At 28.9% G+C, this 23,212-nt stretch overlaps 1 protein-coding gene across 2 annotated transcripts in view; it reads right to left on the bottom strand.

Moving 5' to 3' along the window:
• The window catches only part of LOC112591706 (segmentation protein cap'n'collar-like), a 93,909-nt gene that overhangs the window by 6,368 nt on the left and 64,329 nt on the right, over positions 1–23,212 (bottom strand). For both annotated transcript variants that reach the window (XM_025335610.1, XM_025335608.1), the window contains exon 7: positions 1,758–2,145. In XM_025335610.1, the coding sequence (XP_025191395.1) occupies positions 1,758–2,145 (388 nt within the window). The remainder of the gene's footprint in view (positions 1–1,757; positions 2,146–23,212) is intronic.

Raw genomic sequence — 23,212 nt, 5'->3', positions numbered from 1 at the left:
ATATCTAATGATTATACAATATTGATAATATGTTTATACCACCAACAAATTCTAAAACGTGTTGAACCTTAAAATATATTAAGTATCTATTTATTAAAATAAAATAAACCCATCTGTACGTTATTTTTATTTATGGAGCGAGATGGTTGGCTAAAAATTAAAATTATTATATAACCGATAATTTTATTCAATTTATAATAATTGTAATAAATTTTAAAATAACAAAAAACCTTATCAATATAAAATGATTGCAAGTCATCGTGAGGCTATTAAACTCCAACGATAAAGGATCTCTATATAGATCCAAATTACAAAGTCATCAAATACAACTTCACTGTCAGTAACAATCTGTACAAATTATGGTCTGTAAAGTCTGTCTGTCTGTCTGGTTTATTTTTTTTAAGTATTTTTATTATATTTTTTTTTTCGTTAATTAATCAAAAATGTTACTTAACCTAACTAAATGATTAATATTGATCTGAAATCTGTTTTTCAATTTTGTATTTGTAGCTGTTAATCAATATTTCGGACTTAGTTGTATAGTGGTATACAATTTCATATTATTTTTACATTATTAAATGAACAGTATATACTAAAATAACTGTCCAAAAAATAAATAACTTAAGTAGTACAACTTCTAGAAAATTTCTTATGGAAAAAATGTAAGAAATGCATTTTTATTTTTGAACTCTTAAATTAGATAATTATTTTATGATGGAGAAATATGAATATTTAACATGTATGTATAACATTTTAAGATTTTGTGAGTTCTTGGACATTTTTTATAATTCAAATTCAGGAAATTGATATATATAATAAAATAATTAAGAAAGATATTACCAATGAAGGACTTGAATCAGTAATTACATACAGCGTAATAGGGTGAGGAGGGGCATATATGATAATGTTTTGGTACAACTTCAATAATGTCAAAATTCAATTATTAAATTGCTAGTAAAAAAGATGGGAAGTATCCAGCAAAACGAAGATTTTAACGTTCTTAATATAAACAACTTATACATGAAAATGATAACCATAAGCTTAAAAAAAACATAACCAATAAACATATTAACCATGAAATTAACACAAGACACGCAGCTAATAATTATTCTTTAGACTGACTAAAAAGAAATCGGATGCCATAGAGTATATCATTTCTTGGGAACTCAGATATAACTAATATGCCTTTACCTGCTTTTAAAAAACATGTTGTCCATTGGCTCAAACATGAATACATTGCGAGTAAAGTTTAAAATGTATATTTGAATTGTAATTCAAACCCTATTTTTATAATCCAATATCACGTAATTTTATTGTATTTCTATTTGATTTTGTCATGTATCTCTCATGTTATATTTTAGATATGTAATATTTTATCAAGATTACTTTACTCGGATAATCCTGGGCCTACAAACGAGTTTTCTCAGTGAGGCCCAGTGATCTTTTTGATTTCAAACAAAAATCGAAATAAATAACACCACCATGACACGACAAACATAAAATAGGGCTTTACACTAAACCGTTTTTACTATTAGACGTACCTATATACCAGACGAACTCAACATCATATTAAATAATAATACAACAAACTTTCGAATTATAAATTTATTTTTCATCGCCTGTTATAGTATCCAACGGGGTGTTTGCGCACGTTGGCAATGCAGTGAATTGAATATTTTTGGAAACGCTCATGAGTATTGGGTACAGATAAGTTTTAAACAGCATATATATAATATATATATATATAGATAACGTACCGATCGACGAAGAGTGGTGATGATAGTGTGACAGGGACGACGACGAAGACGACGTGGTCGGATGGCCCATATCAATGGACGTAGCTGGCGGAGGTGGTGGTAATGGAGGCGCGCACAGGCTTACGTTCTGCAACAATACGTTTCCCGTGTTGTTGTTGCTGTTGTGGTTGTTGTGTTGGTGGTGGTGTTGGTGGTGATGAGGATGGTGATACATGCCGGGCCCGGGCGGGTAACTGATCGCGCTGGACGGATGCTGACCGTAATGGGACTGATGGTGGTGGTGCTGTCCTTCGACTGGGAACGCCAGCATGGGGCTGCACGTAGCCAAGTCCTGCCAACCTCGCTGGTCCATTCCACTGTTGCCCGTTCGCGTGTAGCCCATCCTGCCCTAAAGCGATAGAGTTTCATAATTAATCATAGCTGATATGTATGAGATTAGCTTGTATGATAACCTGTATGTTTATACAAAATTTACCCGTTTTAAGTTCGATTTGTACACCAGCACAGGCATTTTATAACTTAAATAACTTATTGTAATGATTATAATGATCACGTCATATTGTTTGAGCATGTATTTATCGTTTTAATAATACAAATTTTAAAATTTTAAATACAAATAATTAGGCAAATCCCTAACACATTTTGGTAATTTATCATTTGGGACAAATGCAAAGACACATTGGAAAATGAGCAGATCATAAATGTACCTATATGGTCACGTAATACGACTTTTATTTTTTGTTTGTATTTTAAATCAAAGTATAATACGCTTAGGAGAGTATATTAAATTTATATTGTATCAACTCAATAAATAACATCCAGAATAATATGCCTAGAAAATTATTGTTGTAATGCCAAAAATAGAATTAATTATAATGATATTTTATTTTTAGATCATTATAATGGTTAATATTAATTCAACCGAAAACATTAATTATAATTTATTTTGCGTTTTTTTAACGTAACAAAACAAAAATTATATATTGTTTAAATATGTATGTTACACGTATACGGCAAACCCGTTACACGATACGATATTCAGCATTGGCAATAATTAAACTTTCACGTTTTCGTATGATTGATATTAATTTATGAATAAAACAAAAGAAATCAATAGTCATTACTCATAGTATGTTATCATATTATCATAACATTCATAACTAACATACAATATGATGAATTTCTAAATCATCCAAGAATTATTAAGATAGTATTTATTACATATAACCAAATAATATTATTATTGGTATGTCAGATAATAATTAGTAAAAACCTTAATATTCTATGTTCATTATATTACAGTTTATTATATTATTTAATTAAATAACAATTAATCTTTGTATCTCAAATCATATGATACAACTATATTATGTAGGTAGTAAGAAAATAGGCTAAATTCAAAATTTCTTTCTACTCGTGTATGCTTATTAATGGTAAAGTTGATGCCCTGCAATGCTATCTCAAGTTAATTTTGGAATCTTCGCTTTTAGTTATTGAAAAATGTTCTTACTCCATATTTTGTGATTCTTTAAACAACTATATATTTGATCAATCGCTCTATTATTAAAATAATGAAATTAATCAAGATTAATTATCATTCCTTAATTTTTTCCATAATTAACAAGATCGCTATATCTTTTTCATGAATGTTACTTGAATTTTAGTATATATTATATGCATGATTTTAATCATTTACTCTAATTTCATATATCATATGATTTCAGGTTCATCCAGTATTTTAATATAAATAAATAAAAATTAAAAATATTATCCTCACAAAGAAATAACTTCAGTTATTAAAAATAGCTTTTATTTATATACACATGTAGATAATCGTTATTATTTTAAGAAACCCTGAATTGGCCAACTATAAGTTCGAGGAATACAATATGAGCAATAAAAATATTTACTACATTTTGATCGACTATATATTTATCGCCATAGAAATCCGTTCCTTCCTTATGTGATTAATATAAATAAGTTATCGCACTTGTGTAGCTATTAAATGTTTATAGGTGAATGTAAACTACAGATTAAAAATATCACAAATAATATATTATACAACTTATTTTATTACACGTTACAAGTTAATTGTTGAACAGCTTTACATTTACGCTTGAAAACAACTCATGTTATAGACAATTCTCAAACACTCGCAATATGAAATAAAAACAGAAATTAATTTATTTTTTACTTATTAAGCATCTACCTATCAATTATTATAGTATAAATTATAATTTATGATAAAGAAGTCGATATAAAAATTAGTATGACATTTTATAATAAAAAGTTTTTTTTTATGGAAATCTCAATTATATTACGCGGTATTTTTTAAAACAATACACTCAGGCCACTATAAAATCAAAAATATGTATCAAGAAAGTATACGAGAGAGGTGGATACGTAAAACCCCTATAACGTACACAATTTCTAAAACCCATATAGGTACACATATATTAGTAAACACGTACCAATGTAATGTGTTAAAATTTTTAAAATAGTGATAAATAAATAGTTGTTACCGTTCGAAACAATAATTAGTACAAATCGTCGTAAGAAAAAAAAACATAGTTGTATTGAACAAATAGCTATTAATAATAATTTGAAATACAAAACTAACAACTATTATAATGTATTAAGTACTTATTCAACTAACAACAAAAATATCATACACATAATAAATTGTGTACGTGTAAAATTTAAAATTATAATTACGGTTATCTAGGTATATAGATTATAAGTAGGTGGTACTATAGATAAAACCGTAATTATTCTAAATTATATAAGCATTCACAATGTTTTAAATATTTATAAAAATGCAACGATATTGATAAGCACAAAAATGATATATTACAATTTGTAAAAATTGTTGACTACCTATAAATAATAGTCTAATAAAGAAATGCTGTTTAGTGTGGTACTTTTTATAGTGCACTACACAAAATATTACACCTATTTCATATTTTATACATGTATAATTTGTAACCCTATCTTTTAAGCCTATTATTATAGGCCATTATCCTAATCTAGATTGTAAACTCAAAACTGATCGTTAAAATTTTGATTAAGATAGGTATATTAACATTTAAAAAAAAAAAATAAAATAACTACGTTCTACAATTTATAGTTAAAAATATATTCTAATTTGAAAAAAAAAGATTCTATCACCACAATATATTGCTTAAATGTCATAAAAAAGATGTGCATTAGAAAATATGACATAGGTTTATGCATTTTAAAATTCCGATAATTAAAATGTGAACGAAATCATAATTAAAAAATAATGCGAAGATGAACCTAAACAACAGTTCTTGAGCGTATATATGAAATACAATGTAGGAGATAATGTAAGGATAAGTATAAGGGTTAATTACTTTCCTCTTGACATTTTAATGTTGTCCAACTGCAACGTAATATATTACAGGCCCGATAAGCACTTACTAAATGGTCCGCAATGCCGAATATTTATTGTACAATCAAATCGTTTTGAAGGGGTTGTTGGCGCATCGGGCACTTGAATAAGCGCTCGTCTGCGGGTCTTTGTCCGACGTCGATTTTATACTTAAAATTTTAAAAATATATCCGCGCGAGCAGGTAGCTGTTAAATTCAAGGTACGACGCGACGACGACGGTCATCCATATGACGCGTAATATTATGGACCCGCCGCGGCGATGGCGGGCCACGACAACAATAACGATGAAATGCACATTATTTCGTTTCCCTCGATTTTGAAACGCTGATTGCGTGATTATGTATGTGCGGGAGAGAAAAATATATAACACAATAACACTAAAACCACCGTCTGAATTCAAAACGGTAGGCCTATTATGCGCATATTATTATAAGCGTGTATAGTGTATGTATTATTATTATATATAAGAGGATGGAGCCCCCGAATCCGGCGAGGGATGAGACTATACATTATATATATATATATATATATATATATATATATATACATGCATACATAGATGCATACACGCCAGCACTCGACCCAAAATTCCAAAAATGAAAATATAATAATAATAAAAACGCACTTCCAGCTATATATATAAATGTTACTATAGTATACATAATATTTTGTGGTAGGTAGTCGCACGTTTATATAATAATATAATATTATATATATATGCGTAGGTACGTTTCCATACGCGGGATTATTATTTTACCATCCCGAGGTGAATTTTGTCGTCTCAAGTGGTTATGATAATTATCATGCGCGGAGTCAACACATTTGCCAGAGTGCACATTATATTGTACAAAAGTCTACCTGCTGGCCGTCGATCTGGGCAAGTGTATTTGAGTAAATATTTATCTTTGCCCGTCCGTCGGTCTCTCCGCATAACTACAACAGCTCTTCTTGCTGCTACCACGTACGTGTGTCCTCCGCCTCCGCACGCCGTTAACGTGTGACTGACGTTTTTTTGCCTTTCCCTCCCTCGCCCGGACACACAAGACACATACGCATACGTATATAATATTATTATTATTTATTATTTGTCAGAGTGGACGACGCGTCAAGTCGTTTGAATAGAATTCTTAAATAATTTCGTGCTCACTTGACGGGAGCGACCACATACGCACACGCACACAGACACACACACACACACACTGGCGTCCGTATTATATATAATATATACGTCGAGCGATAGATTGACATTGGTTACTAAAATAAATAACCTCTACATGCAGACACTTTTTGACTTTAACGTACCAATATAATATCTGTTATACCGTACATATATCATACCCCCACACGGTGGCGGGTGCAGTGACCAGCGGGCTATAGCGTGGGCGACAACCGACAGATTTTCCTCACCCCGGGAGAGAGAAAGCTCGTCGGTTATGTCGCGTGAGAATTTCGCAAATAGCTGGCGGAGCAGCCGCTCAATACGGACTAATACGTCGTATTATTATTATAATTATTATAATGTGTGTACACGTATATTCTTATACGTGTGTGTGTGTTAGTGGACGTGGTCTAAGAACAATGTGAAACCTGTCGCTCGGCAATTTGTCAAGTTTTACAACCATAATAATAATAATAATAATAATAATAATAATCTAGCGGCGTTGGCCGTCTCTGCACTCACTCGCGGCGTTCGGTAATAATATAATATTTTACACACCGTTTTGGGAAGAAAAAAAGTCCTTATTAACCGCGGGAGGAGAGAGAAGAAAGACTACGGTCCCGAAGAACTGTTGGCTGGATAGCATAATTTGTTTGTTGTATTATATGTGTGTGTGTATTATTTTTCTTCAGAGCCCATTACCTACGCCGACCGTTGCGCGCGCGTCATTAGCGCGTTATGGTATATTATCTTAAATAAATCGCACGCGGCCCGTGTAAGACGCTAATTAAGTTTTCACGCGAGATCGGATGCTGCGGCGGAGGTAATAGTTTGTGTGAAGTGTGAACAGTCAGTTTTCTCAGCGTATGTATATACGCGACGACGGCGAACTGGACACGTATATTATTATTTAATTTTATATACATAAATATATTTCTCACCCGCACAGCAATATACCTACTACCGCGTATTCGGTATACGTCCATCAGAGTATGTGTGTATGTGAATGTGTGTGTTTTGTATATACGTGGGGCATCGCGAGCGCGAGAATTTGTTGATTGATGCCTGCCTCTCGACAACAGACCAAGGTCGATGGTAATTTTTTGACGACCTTAGGTAAATAATGGCGTATTAACATTTTTAAGGACGAGTATACACACACCGTCGTCGTCGTTTCCCTTTATATTTAATAGGCAGCGGTAGGTATATAAAGTACGAGTATACAAGTATTATAATATTAAAGATACCAAAAATATATAAATTTATTAAAATACTTGGGGGGAAGGGAGGAAGGTTGCATTTAATCCTTTTTACGCATAAGTTGTACCATCATGTTAATACGTTGTATTGTTTTTTTTCATTTATTTTACTGGGATTTTTGTGAGAGCATAGCCATAGTATTAATACTGCCGGTATATCTCAGTCGTCGTTGTCGTCCCCGCCCCACCACCACCGTAAACGACCGACCGCTTCACCAGCTATCATAATAATAAACAGGTAACTTTATCATTATAATTATTATTACGCGCGGCTGCTGCGGTCATTATTATATTGTCGGACAGGAACATTATTGAATGCGAGAGAGGCCCATATAATTTCTACGAGGCACCCGACAACATCAGGCGAATAAATCATAATCTCAGTGGCATTTATTATTTATATGAATGCCTTTACCTATCAGACCTTCTGGCCATCATTGGTTCTCAATATAGGATGTGTACGTACTACGTACATAATATTATATTAATATAATATGATGCACGTGGTGTAATGAGCGGTATGTTTGGTGCAGCAAGTTGCTTTGGTCGGTGCCTACCTAAAACTACGCGATGTGCGAGGCAATGTCAATCGATGATCGTAAAAAAATAAAAAAAATGATTAACAGACAGTATAACAATAACGTAGGTAGTTCACGTGTTCGCTAAACTATGCACAAAGATTTATTTTTTTATAGAGTTTGCTTCAGCGTAGTTTCATACATTTCCTTTATTGACGGAGCAAAGAAAGAATTCCGACTGCCATTAACGCACGTTTTTGGATGTATTTGTGATGGTGGACATGGATTAACCGAATACAATTTCAGTTAAGTTTTTTATTAACCATAACTGATTCTTTTTACACGTTTACACTTTAAAATCAATATTTTTTTTTTCTTAAAATTTGTATATTAGGTCATCTGTTACATAATATTGGACAATAAGCTTATTAGATGGAAATACACACACACACACACACACACACATGAATAGAACATAAAATGAGTGAAGGGGCCACTCAGTGGAGGTACCTCATAATAATATATATTTTATAAAGTAAATATTATTATTCATCGATAAAATACGTAAAATTTTCTATGTAATATATTATTTTGTACTTCAATGATCATTTAATCATAACTAGTAACATTTTAAACTATATTATAACAATGTTTAATATCTGAAAAAATTGATTTTGTTTTTTTTTTTAATCAAGTTATATTACTTTTTAGTTGTCAAAAGGTCACCTTATAATATTTAAAGTTACTATATATTTTTATTTTCAAAAATATAACTGGAGCATATGAAGCCTATTATAATAAAATTATGTTGTCAATACATTGAGTTAATAATGAGTAATGACAATCAACAATATAAAATTATAAAAAATATTTAACTAAGAGAATAATTATTAAGCACATTTTATTCTTTATTTTAAATAACAAAGGATTTTTCAATTTAGTATTTATTAAAAAAAAAATAAATATTTTTGTAACACATGCTAGCTTTTACATATATATGTACCGTTAAAAAAAGTTCTTTTATGATATATTTAAATATATTATTATAAATTGGTTCTTAAAATGTATTTAAAGAATTTAATTAACGATTAATTTAGTAATTTTACTAAAAAAAAAGTAATTTAAATTATGCATAAATAACTTAAAAACTAAAATTTAATTATATTACCATAAAATTTCTTAGGAAGTAACTTAATTACAGTATAACTATTGTAACTAAAATTAAGTTACTCTCCAAAATTACTTATGCAAGAATCTTGCCCTCTCTATACTATATTTTATTTTTCCTAAAGATGCAATTTTAAAAAATAAAAAACAAACATACCTTATTTCTAAGCATTTTTCCTGATCAAAATTTTAACCTTTTTTTTACTCAACACTTTTATGTACACGAGAAATCGTTCTTTGCCAATTTTTAAAACATCTGAATGTCTCATTAATATAAATAACGTTTGAAAGTAACATCATTTATAAAAATAGTGACTGTAACTTGTAATACGTACTTAACTTCTAATAACCAATAAAGGTAAAAGAATATTATGTGATTTTTGACTGGCTATTTTTTTGTCATCAATCTTGAGATATATACAATACGAACTACAAAGTAGTTTATTGTTGTCGCTCATTACTAAAAATAATTATTATATTATTATGGGCACGGTAAAGATTTATTTGGTCGATCAAATTTTATAATTGGTATAATAATTACGTTTGAAGGTCGTTGTTATTGTTCAAAAATACACATGTTGTTTACTTACAGCTATCAATATATATATATATATATATATATATATATATATATATATTTACATCATACATATAATATTATGGATAGCAATAATTCTGATTCTTTTTCGGCGAGATATTATTATGGGAAATTTTTCGAACAAATGCACATCGCGCAGGTGAACGTATGAGCGCACCCCAACCCGGTAGAACGCGTTGACAAATAGAGCAGCGGCGGCGCCTTATTTGAATTTGACTGTGAGACTTATTAGGGGGCGTATATAATTTGGAAAATTGTGTAGATCAAATAAACGCAGGCAGGCGGGTCGGCGGCCGTTTGAAGGACGGCCGACTATAAATTAAAAAAGTAAAGAAGCGAACGAGAGAGAAAGATGTAAAAAAACCTGTGGCCGACCCGTTCACGCAAAGCCTAATTACTTTAATAGACGCGAGTTATATACACAAACACATACGAACGTACGTACACACACACATATACACGCCCGCAGCATAGTATTACGTGTAATTTAAGGTCTCCCGATGTATTAATAATATGACTTAACCGCGAGCGGCGTTGTATAAAACGCATATAGGACGCACCGCGAACACACTTCTACGTCGACGACAACGACGACCGAAGCTCGTGCACGTATTTTACTGCACAACGCCTCCCTCGTTTAATGACCGATACACGTTACCCATGTGCCCCGTATCCCTTATAGCAACAATGATAATAATAATGATGATAATTTAATGATAATAATAATAATAATAATAGTAAAAATAATATAATAATCACACGCGGCTTTCGACATTCGTTAATCGTGCTGTTGTTTTGGTATGACTTCACTAGGTTTTTAAGTATACGAAACCGCGGTTTCCATGTTCAAAACATTTGATTATAATATGATTAAATATTTAATGTAATACCACAATAATACCAAGCACCGGCTATCAAAACATGGATATATAGATATATAATTTTAAATTCTAACAATCAATCTCATGTTTCGTCTATAAAAACACTAAAATATATACTATAATAATATCATCTAGCTAAAGTATATGTTATTTAAAAATAATTAGCTGAGAGTGGCGTATTGTATAATTTACTAATGCTCATATGAAATCTACCCTCTCTAAAGTCTCTCCTCAAATATAATTGCTAGACTATTGTTTGTCTCCAAACTTACCAGATACGTTGATTCACAGTGCTAATGATACGAATTAACAGAGGTAAATACAATATAACTTGTGCAATGTACACCTCTGCATAGGGTCGATAAAGAACTGATCTAATACATTAGCGTGTTAAAATGTTGCGGGAAAAAAAAATTATGTTGAAGATGGTAAGATGATGATAAAGATCTACGCGTTTATAAAAATATTGTTCATAATTATAAAGCATATGTTTTAATATTAGCGTATAACATTATAATAATGAGTTAATTTTTAAAATTTTACGACTGTATAATAAACTATTATAGCTATAATAAATGTTTGTAACATAACTATATAGTATAGGTACATCTATAGTACAAACAAATTTAATATCCAAGTATTATTTATGTAGATACATATATTTGTGCAACATTATATCACTATATAATAATATATACTAATATAAATACCGTCGTATTTCATTACATTTGTACATTAAACAGTTGACTTCAAAAAGGATTATAATATATAGGTTGGTATATTAATCATACATAAATGTAATTTGCATATTAAAAACTTTATAAATTGCAATTTTTAGTAGTTAATATTATATTAAATTAATACAACTATTCTTAAAAGAATAATGTATCTCTCATTTTAGAATAATACAAATATTATATTTACACATTTTTTAAAGTAAACTGTTTAAATAATACCGAAACAATTATTTAAAGGTACCTATACCTTTAATGATTAAAGTCCATTGAAATTATTAAAAAGTATACTATTACTATTAAATAATATACTTATAACGGAATAAGTGCTAATCAACAACAAATAATCAATGTGATTATTAATTAACGTATTTTTGTAAAGTTATTTATCTTGTTACATACTTATTTATTTTTATTTAGTAAACTCGAAATAAAACTATAATTATAGTATTCAAAATTATTATAAATGATAATTAAACTGTTAAATTTAATAAAAAAAATACTTTAAATAAGTAAGAAATAGAATATAATAATAATAATAAATGATCAATTTTGAGAGACTTCAACTAACGTACACATCATATACTCTTATACTGTATAATATACGTTCTCAATCAATTTAATGTCTTAGTGGGATTATGGCTAATTACAAATAGAGAATATTTGTCAAATATGTCACGAATCATGATAATCCGGATTTATAAATGAAATAATAAATATACTAATATATATATTACATGATCGTGTGTGCTTACTTGAGTACTGCAATCAGCTAAATCAAATCTTCTGCAAAACGCCAAAGGCTGAACCTCTTCAAACCGGCACACATTTTCGGATATCATTTCGCATGGATTAACATGTTAATCCATACAATACAATGATGTGCAAATAATAATAATATATATATATATATTTACTATAATATGTAATTGTAATAGATGTATAATAAACAATAATAATTATAAAATATCGATGAAAAAACGTACGATCGGTATTGGTTGCGATTTCGATAAATTATATTAAATTATAGGTATGAACGCGCGCGCTAAATACCATTACGCGGAGGTGGAACGGATGAAAAGATGTGTATGAAATATCTTCCGAGCTACCGGACACCTCATCACGAACTGTCCATCTCCCGAGCACGGTCGGCGGCGAAGGTTACGACGACGGCAACAGCATCTACCGCGCGCCTCTAACCGACCGACTCCGTTTCTCTTTGCGCTCCCACCGACCACAAGCGAACGAAAACAAAAAAAGTTCCGGGTAGTCGCAGTCACCAGTGCCGCCGCGCTTTATCGTTGTCGTGCAATAAACGAATTGGGCTTTATAGCGTACATTTGCAATACACATTAACTTTAAGTAAACATAATAATATTAATATGTAGTATAACAATGACAACGAATATATTTTCGGTAATAAAGTCATTAAAATCACGTGAAAGTCGTTCAAAAAAAACGTATATCTAATAATAATAAAAAATTTAGACGCGAGACTATGTTTTGTATACGGTAAAGCTAAGAACGGTAGATTCGATCAGAACGATTTTTTATCATGCCACCTTATACGTTTTTCCAATACAATTGACCATAGTATCAATTTTATCAAATACCACTTTTTTTTAAGTATTTATATATTATAGTATACACGACAAATTAGTGGTGTAAACTTTTTTTTTTTTTTTTGGCTGTGGCCCAGGATTTTTTTAATCTAACACCCCTCTAATGCTCAAATTAGTAATTATTATTATTTTTTTTTTTTACTTAATCCAACTAAAATTATTATTTAACTATATACTAGAAACTGAATATTTTTAAAATGGTTTAAATAGATTCACTTAATTTTAACCAATAGGTATAGTAATAGCAATAATTATTTTTGTTACTATATTGTTATTTCAATACTTTGTTGAACTCAATCACTCTCATTCAGATTACAAACATTTTATAAGACCCAAACATGATACAAATGTCAATATTATCATGTTTTCAAAAATATTAGACGGTAGACTATAAAAGTTATACATACATGTAATATTAGTTATTAAATGCTGGCAGTATAGAGGCTATATAACTAGTCACTAGAAACATAATATTATAACTCACTGTTATATAACGGGTCATAACTAGGAATTGCATAAAAGTTAGATGTGATTTATATTGATTAGTTATTAATTTATATCACAATCTCACTGATGTACCTACAGTGCGTTTAATAACCACAGATCCACGTACTGATTTAGATTAAGATACATGCCTTAAAAACGGCCTTCGCAGTAGTGACTAATCGTTGTGTACAATTTTCAAAAAACAATTTCTGGAGAAAATAATACATCATAAGAATTGGTATAAAAATATAGAAAGAACATAATGGTTTAATCACACATAACAAAGGTATACAATTGAAAATCAAAAAAAATTCATAAATATTATCTAATTTTGTATTACTGAAATAAAAGCTCGTTATTTGAATGAAGAAATTTCAGTCAAATAAATTATTCTCAAAATACTGAAATGTGCTGATTTGGCTTACATGGCATTTATACGAAATGCAAAACAATAACTTTTGACTTGAAATTTGAAACATTTTTGGATAAAATTTCACCAACATGAAATATATAATAGCCAATGTATTAGTGTGTATTTGACTGCTTCATTCACACAAATTACACGAACCATAATAATATGATGTAGTTATATTCGTTTGGTGGATTATGAGCTCAAAAATTAATAGATGATCAAACTGATTCTTTTAAGTTTATGAATTTATCAGAAAAAAATTATAGTAGAAATATGGATCATTTAGACTAAATTACATGATTAATCTTGTATAAAGAAATGAAAATGGCCCTTTAGTACCTATGAACACGTATCTATTAGTTAAAAACTATCGTAAAACTCTCATTAAATATTAGAGTATTGTATATAAGTCATACAAGTCCACATATTCTTAAAATATAATATGCAATATATGTTCGAAACTACGATTATTATATATATAATATATTAACTAATACTGCGTGTTATACAATTCAATTTGATAAAAGACACAAATGGAAAAAGAAGTGATACCTGTATGTTCGGCGTCATACTGTCTCCATCTAATTTATATGGGAAATATGAAAAATATAGCAAAATATTATAACGAAACTAAACCAATACAAATAAGCGATATAACATTATCTAAGAAAATGTAAAACATTGTAACTTCTTCATCGGACAACATTTTATTTAAAAAAAGATTAGAATAGGTTTTTTTTTATTAAACTAAGGTTAATAACATCGAAAATATTTTCATCTTCTGCAAATTTATTAATAGGTACCTAAGTGTAGTTTAAACCTTAACATTAATTACCTAGACGTGGTAAAAATTACGATTTTGCTTGGTATCGCTTATATAAGATAGGCATGCGGATACTGTACTATAGCAGTATACGTGTCCTTTTAAAATGAATAATGAACAATACGCTTTTGGGTACAACAGTAAACAGGTGATGCACAAGACATAATATATTATAATATTACATATGCGCGCGAACATAATATTATATTATACGTATTATCGTCCACGTACGAATTGACTGCGGGTTGCAGTAGATATACGTGAAAAAGACGCGTTTGGTGGGTTAACAATATTTTTTTCGGGCGTCTCGCGGGATTGTCCGCGGCGGACGACGACACAATACACGCGTTATGTGGACCGTATACATAGTATACACTATTAGTGTTGTTGGACATGCCGACGCCACGCCGTTTTCGAGTTGTATTATGTGCAGTGTCGTGTGATGCGTGCGTGTGTGCGTGTATGCGGCATAATAATAAATCATTGGGACAGTGTGCGCGGGGATCAAAGGTCGCCGTCGCCGGGGCGACACGAGTAAAAGGAAAGGATTTTGCCTTCTTTTTTTTTTTTTTTTTTGCGGCACGCAGCACACAGACACGCCACACTCGTTCGAAAACCCGATGCGATTGATCATTAATCAACGATGAAAAGGTCGGTCGCCACGTCTCAGTCCATCCGTCCGTCCGTCTCTTTCTCTCTTACAACATATTATTATATATACATAGCGTATACACCTATACACTCTTATTATATATACGTGTATACAGGCGACGGCGATAATAATATAATCGGCAAGGGCTGTTTTTAAAACGTGCGCGACTTAGGTGAGTATATATATATATATGATATTATATTATAGCCGGTTGTCAATTGTTGTTCGGCGGGGGCCGGCCGACCAATCCAGCATTTTACGGTGCACGGACCCGCCCCCGTGCGCGCACCGACCGGTCGACCGAGACGACAACCGCCACCGACTGCATCCCGCGCTAGACATCACAATGCCGGGGGTTTGACGTAGGACACGACAGGGCGGTGGTATAGGTGGTGTATAACAGGCTGTAGCACAAATGCCGAGAGTTTTTTTCTGAATATTAATAAAAAAAGAAATTTTTATTTTTATTTTGTTTTTTTTTCTCTTACTGACCCCACTCGTCGTTCGTACACATAAGCAAGCACACAGTATATGTGTGTGTGTGTGTATGTATACTGCGTGTAACGCAGTAAGTATGTAAACATTATACATATAGGTATAGTAGGTACATATATTATATACGTGGTATGTTATTCCGATGACGTGCACTTGACGTTTTTTTTTTTGTACGACACTTCTACCGCCTCATCTCACCAGTCAACACTACCACCACACGAATGGGAACAACGAAAATAATTATTATCATTTTATATTTTTCTTAAATGTTATTTTATTGAATTCCATTACATAAAGTATTTATATACCTATATAAATACTTTGGTATACACAATACAATCGCGTTCTCACATCGTTAACGAGTCAACGATTATTATAATAATATGTGTGCGTATATATATATTCGAAATACGCTTTAAAAAGACTCATCCGCAAGACGACAACGACAAATAATTCAACAGACTCACGTACACTACTTATAGAACGATTAAAATAATATACATATTATTTTTTTTTTTAGCTTAAGCAAACGCGCAACTATACGTTACTTGAAAAAGTATAATTTATATAATTAGGATATATACCTATGATAAATAATAATTAATCACATTTATGTAAAGTATACGTAAATTATAAATTACATAATTAGCATTTTTATAAATAAACATTTCAATAATTTTAATTAGCCTTTTAAATACAATATATATACTCCTACATATTATAACTAAAATCTACACGATTAAAAACTATATTATTTCGCGTTTACTCATATAGATACTATATACCTACATAATATATCAAAAAATTAAATGGATAAATTATTTTAAAGAGGAAATAATGTGAACATATATCATTAATAATTTTAATGTTGCAATATTAATAAAATATTATATGTAATTATATATATATATATATTTCTGAGAAACTATAATGGTGTTGGTATATTCAAAGACTAAATAACTTATCAATAATAGTTAAATAGTAAATTCTTAAAAACAAAAAAGCAATTCATAAGAATTAGGAAGGTATATGCAACTAACTATGTATTATGTTATATATTGAATATTTTAGATTGAATAATTTTTGTTCATAACTTCAGCCGTTAATCGAATAGTCCGTTTTTCCAACTTGGATAATTGAAATTTAAAAAAAAATTTATAATAATTATATCATCATCGCAAGGCAATTTGAAACCGATATATATATCGAATAATCCAACACGGCAATATTATAATAGTTTAATATAATTAAACAAAGTGATCATTACTTTAAGGTGCAACATAAAATCAAAATAGCTACCAATACAATATTCGGCCAGAACGTAAATTGTAGTAGGTATCTACCACACGTTATATGACAGTAATATAAGTCATTACTATGAAGTATATTAATAATATATTATATTAAACATAATTTATCCGCACGTGGTGTCGGTGTTGCCACACAACAGTCGTAAAATCCGTGTCTCCCGACAATGGAACGCGCACCGGTGGCTAACTGTGGCTGCCTAGAGGGAAAAAAATTGGCAATAAAGTGTGCAGTCGCAATAGTTTTAGGTTGGTCATTATCGTATCGTAAAAATCCACCGGGGCCTTGTCATTAACGCTCGTTTCACCGCTACTGTGTCCCTTCTTATTGGCTATAAATCTACTTTCATAGTTAAAAATTAATAAAATATAATATGCAATAAACATACTTATATAGTAATATTATCTTATATTACCCGGTACATGTAAATGTTAAGTTTATGCATATTTATGTGCACCGCATCTCCACTACAATGGTATGAAAATAATATAATAATATAATCTAATAGTCACCGCCTACAAGGAAATATTTAATAATAATAATAATATTAATGTCTACTTTTATATTATTACCTTACGTACTTTACTTTTATCGAAATCATAAGTTATTGCTTGTTTATAAACGACAGTCTACCGATACATTTTCAACTATAATATATAATAATCACTAAACAAATCTTTTTTAATCGTTCTTATTCTTAAAAAAAAAAAAAATGGCTACTATCGTATTATTGCTCACATTCTTACAGTTAAGTAAACGATAATAATTATACAGATACGATATATAATTAAAGTAGGTACATAATTATACTTAAAACTCAATTGATTCAACAATATAAAAATAATTAATTTAATGAAATATTGTAGTTCCTAATTAGAGTTATTTTTTAAATACGAAATCATATGTAGTTATCTACATAAATTATTAAGCTTAACAAATCACTGCTATATAATATGAGTTAATATTAGAATCGGCTACAAGAATAGACAAAATAGGTATATAAAACAAGTACGATTTGATACTGTGAGGTGTGAAAGTAGAAAACATTATGGTTTATAAATAGACCCAATCAAATATTATAGATATAAAAAAATATTTTACCGCGCATGATCCACATACTAAAAAACATATACATATAAGTGACATGTACTTATGTATATATATTAATTGTCAATACCTACCTATAACTATACCTTTTGTAAATACAAAATATGACTATAATCCATAACGGCTTAAAATATTTAATTAAATATAAGCACGCAAGTATACTGAATTTTTGCTATGGTTTGATTAAATTGTATTTAAATTTTACTTTATTAAATAATAGATACTGTATTTTAAAAATATATTTATACAACATCGAATAACGGTTTAATATTATTTTACGTTCAAGGGCAACAGACCTATAATTGTAATACATTTCTACATCACAATAAATATATATATAATAGTAATAATAACATAATTAAAGTCATATTAAACCAAACGTTTTGTACCTACATAATAAATGTATGCGTTAATTTAATGCATGGGTAATATTATTCCCTTTCACTACAGATGTCATACATAATTGTGTATATTCGTACTTGTAATAAACCAACCGCGGCTCTTCCTGATTAATGATTAACACGATATTAACACACAACACACATACAACCTAATTAGGTTATATCTCCACATAATATAATAAATCCATATGTATATATGAATATAATATCTAAATCATACAAAATATACTAAACATAAATTTAAAACTATCTATAATTATAACAACTTTTTAAAGAAATACATTTGTGTTTTTAGGTATAAAATACAATATATTCTATAATAGTTATCAAAAATAATAATAGATTTTTTTTCTATTATTTATAATACTTGACAACAATTACTACCTAAGATTTAAGACATTTGTGTTCAAAATAAATGTACATCAAAATTGTTCAAGGTTTGTTTGAATCATTTTTATGGACTAAACCTTCTAGTTCCCCAACAATACCGTTTTTATTATAATCATCACTACTACGTCACTTATTAACATATTGTATTTTGAATTTACTTTATGTTTAGGAGACCAAGTACCTATTTGTATATGTAATTTTAGACACTTAAATCTACGTAATATTTAATGTAAAACATCAATAAATAATATTTTTACAATTAACATTGAATATTATTTATATATAATATATACATGTATAGAATATAAGAATTTCGTTGCACTTAGTACACAAAGATCTCTCTTTTCCCTAACAATAATTTCTTTTGAATCTAATGTCACTCAACTGAAACTACATGTACCAACCCTCGGAGTATTGTTAATGTGTGTGTTGGGAAGGGGGAGAGGAGTAATTATTGTGTAAACAATTCGCTTCCATACTGTGATATAACATTAAAAAAATATAGCATAATGTTAATGTATATTATTTGTTTATTATTATAGTTTAAAATATATAGTGTTTAGTATTGTTTTATTGATAAATTTTTTAATCAATATTAATTTAATTATGAGATAACTATCAGTTATAAATTATTATTTTTATTTTAGATAGTTACCAAACGATAAATTATAATAATATATAATAGATGTAAATTGATAAATCGTGAACTTTAACAATGCAATAATACGGCAAGGTAATTTAAATCAAACGCTATTTCTTAATACTTTTATAAATATATTGTATAAATAGTATTTTTAATAATGTATAATTGAATATAATAATACATAATAATAAAGATGTTTCAGTTTTTTAAAATATAGATTTTGCAACTTGTATTTTGAGAATAAAACTATTAAATTTAAAGATATACAACAAAACGTATATATATTTATAAGTTTTTAATTAATTTTAGGAATGGATAGATAGTAAAAATGAAAAAAAAAATATTGATATGTACATATTTAAATATTATATTATATCACATATAATATAATATTATTTTACCCAAGCGTACAGATTGTATATTTCTTATTAAAAAAAAATATGTACACATTTGATAATATTTTTAAAAATATTCAAAATATCATACTTGACATACTTAATTTGAAAATTAGAAGAAATATTTAATGCATATTCACATTTTAAACTTGATATTAATTTACAGAAAATTTTTTCCGATAAATTGCACATCTTTAATAATTATATAAAGTACCTACTTACAATCTATATATTTCTTAGCAGTGACACTTAGTACATTAAATATTATTTATCAATAAGTAATAATATTATAATATTTTACATTTTTTAACGTCGAAACTTTATTATAATTTGACAATAGTATATATTTATATGTTTTATGCTTAATAGATTATCGTATTATTATTAAGAAGTTTAGAAAACAAAATGTTCTCTAAGTTTTCTAAATGACATTAAATATTTTTTCAGTTCATTTATTTTTTGATATTTCCTCCTATTTATATTATAAATAACTTTCTCATCGCGTGGTTATTTACATATACTCTAAATAGAAATTTGAATTGAATATGGTGAGTTTATAAAAAAAAAAAAAAAAAAATGGAGTATTAACAATTATTTTCTATAAATAATATTTTTTATATATATTTTAATATTTGTTATAACTTAATAAATCATGGCCATGAAACAAAAAATTATGGTTTTTTTTTTATTATACAGTTACCTATAGTTTATTTCGATATGTCGTAAATACATTTATTATAATATAATTAAAATAGATTATTTTAATAGTAGCCTAACAATAAATAAATAAATAAACTTGGAATTTATTTGATAAAATACCATACAACTTTTGAAGTTCTGACAAATTGCCCAAAAGGTAGTTTGGTACTAAAGAGTTGAATAAATTCAATTTTATATAGTGGTGTTGAATAATGAATTTTAATTCATAAAATTGTTTAATTAAACATAAAAATAACACTAACACATGAATTCAATTAACAACAAAACTATTAGATAATTAATTATTTCATGAGTATATCAATTATATTATATTAATTAAAAGTAACTAATAATTTGTTCAATAAAACATTTAACGGACATTTGTAAGAGTTTTAAGAGCGCTCTCAGAGAAACAAAAACTGCGAAGCTTTATTAATATTTTAAAATGAAATTTATGTATTATGTGATTTATGCTCTATGTATAGCAGTGCAGACATAAGTAATAAAATTCTTTTCATGCTTATAATATATTAAACAGGTATAGCTACATTAAATTGATGTTTTGATTTAATCATATTTAGTCATTCGAACGGCCTTTATTTATTTAACGGAATATTATAATTAGAACAGAAATATATAATGTTGAAATACTAAAAGTGTATAAAATATATCATATTATTATTTGTTTAAGATGAAATATGTACCTATCTATATGATTAATATGATATTTAATAAACTAATTTTACAAATAGCTAGTTGAAAACTAATTAAGAATATTTATAAATCATCTTAAAAACATTATTTTATGTAATTTATTTAAAAATAGCAAGTATACATGTATTATGAATATTAATAGTAGCAAAAAACCTTGGTCCGATAACTTTCGCAACTAATAATCTACGAATTAGTATTTATACGCTTCGGGATAATAATTAATTATTTACAGTTAATGACAAGTACAACAAAATATATTCGATTAGTTAAATGGTCCATAGATAATTTCTAAGCTGTTATTTGAAAGACTAAAAAAAAGTTTAACTTTAATACAACAACATGGCAATTTATAATACCGTTTAACTAATCAAATATAAATTACAATTGAATACTCTATGTTAAATTTAATATAATATACATCACAGGTATCCAAATTCAAGAATGAAGGTATAAGTACCTAAAGGTACATCAACACATCGTTTATTATATTTTCGTAGTCGTTATTATAATACAGGACAATAAAAACACAAAAGACCAAAATATTGTCGCGACAACACCACAACGCATATAATATACCATCAACAAGTCGTATAGTTGCGGTGGTGACTTAAACGCGACGTGAGGTGTACTTGTGTGTATAAATGTGTGTGTGTGTGTGAACGCGCGTATGTGAATCTGTCCAAAGACACCTACGGATACAGTCAACAGACACTACACACTGAAAAAAGAAAACTAAATCCTACGCAAAATAAGAATTCAATGAGCCCAAACACGCGCGCGCGAGACAAAAAAAAAATTCTTTTGGTTTATTTTGAAGAAGCTGCTCTTAACAGTGTGCGTTGAATGCCAAAAATATACAAGAATATTGTATAACATATACAAATATAAATTTATATATATATATATATTACAGATATTATAATATTATCGTTTAAAAACGTATACATATTTCACATACCTATAGGCATGAAGAAGAAGCAAACGGAGACGTATCATAAATCGCACATAATAAATCATCTGAAAACTGTTGTGCAGAGTAAACCATTTCACACCGCCAGTAGACAAATGTGTGTCAATTATCATTATTTTTAAACAGCGAAATTCGGCACATAAATCGGTAGGTGTCGGCTTAATGGTCGTGTTTAGTATTAGAAAAAACCCGTGCACACATCAATATATTACATAGATATATTTTGTATAGATACAATGCAACTATTTTTGGCTTCACGTCAAGACCGCGTGCGATAATTAAGAGGCTGAGCTGCAGTAAGAATGGTAGGTATATTTGTTTTTATCCTCTCCGGTTGTTGTTCCTTTTACTGTACGCTGTTTTTTCTACTTCATCTCTACCACTATATATACAATACATACCAACACGTTATATACAATTTGAAACCTCAAACACCATAATTAGTTCAATGATGGATGTTTCGGTGACATCATTGCGATGGCACAGTCTAGTAATAACATATATATATATAAATATATATATATTATGATCTGTAGTTCGATTACCACAACGATAGCTCCCACAAAACAATCAATCTTTTATCGTATATATACGCACATTATATTAGTA

Source organism: Melanaphis sacchari, unplaced genomic scaffold, assembly GCF_002803265.2.
Source record: "Melanaphis sacchari strain LSU unplaced genomic scaffold, SCAv2.0 Contig141_pilon_pilon, whole genome shotgun sequence".
Taxonomy (NCBI): domain Eukaryota; kingdom Metazoa; phylum Arthropoda; class Insecta; order Hemiptera; family Aphididae; genus Melanaphis; species Melanaphis sacchari.
Note: the sequence above shows the minus strand (reverse complement) of the source record. Positions and strands in the feature narration are given on the sequence as shown.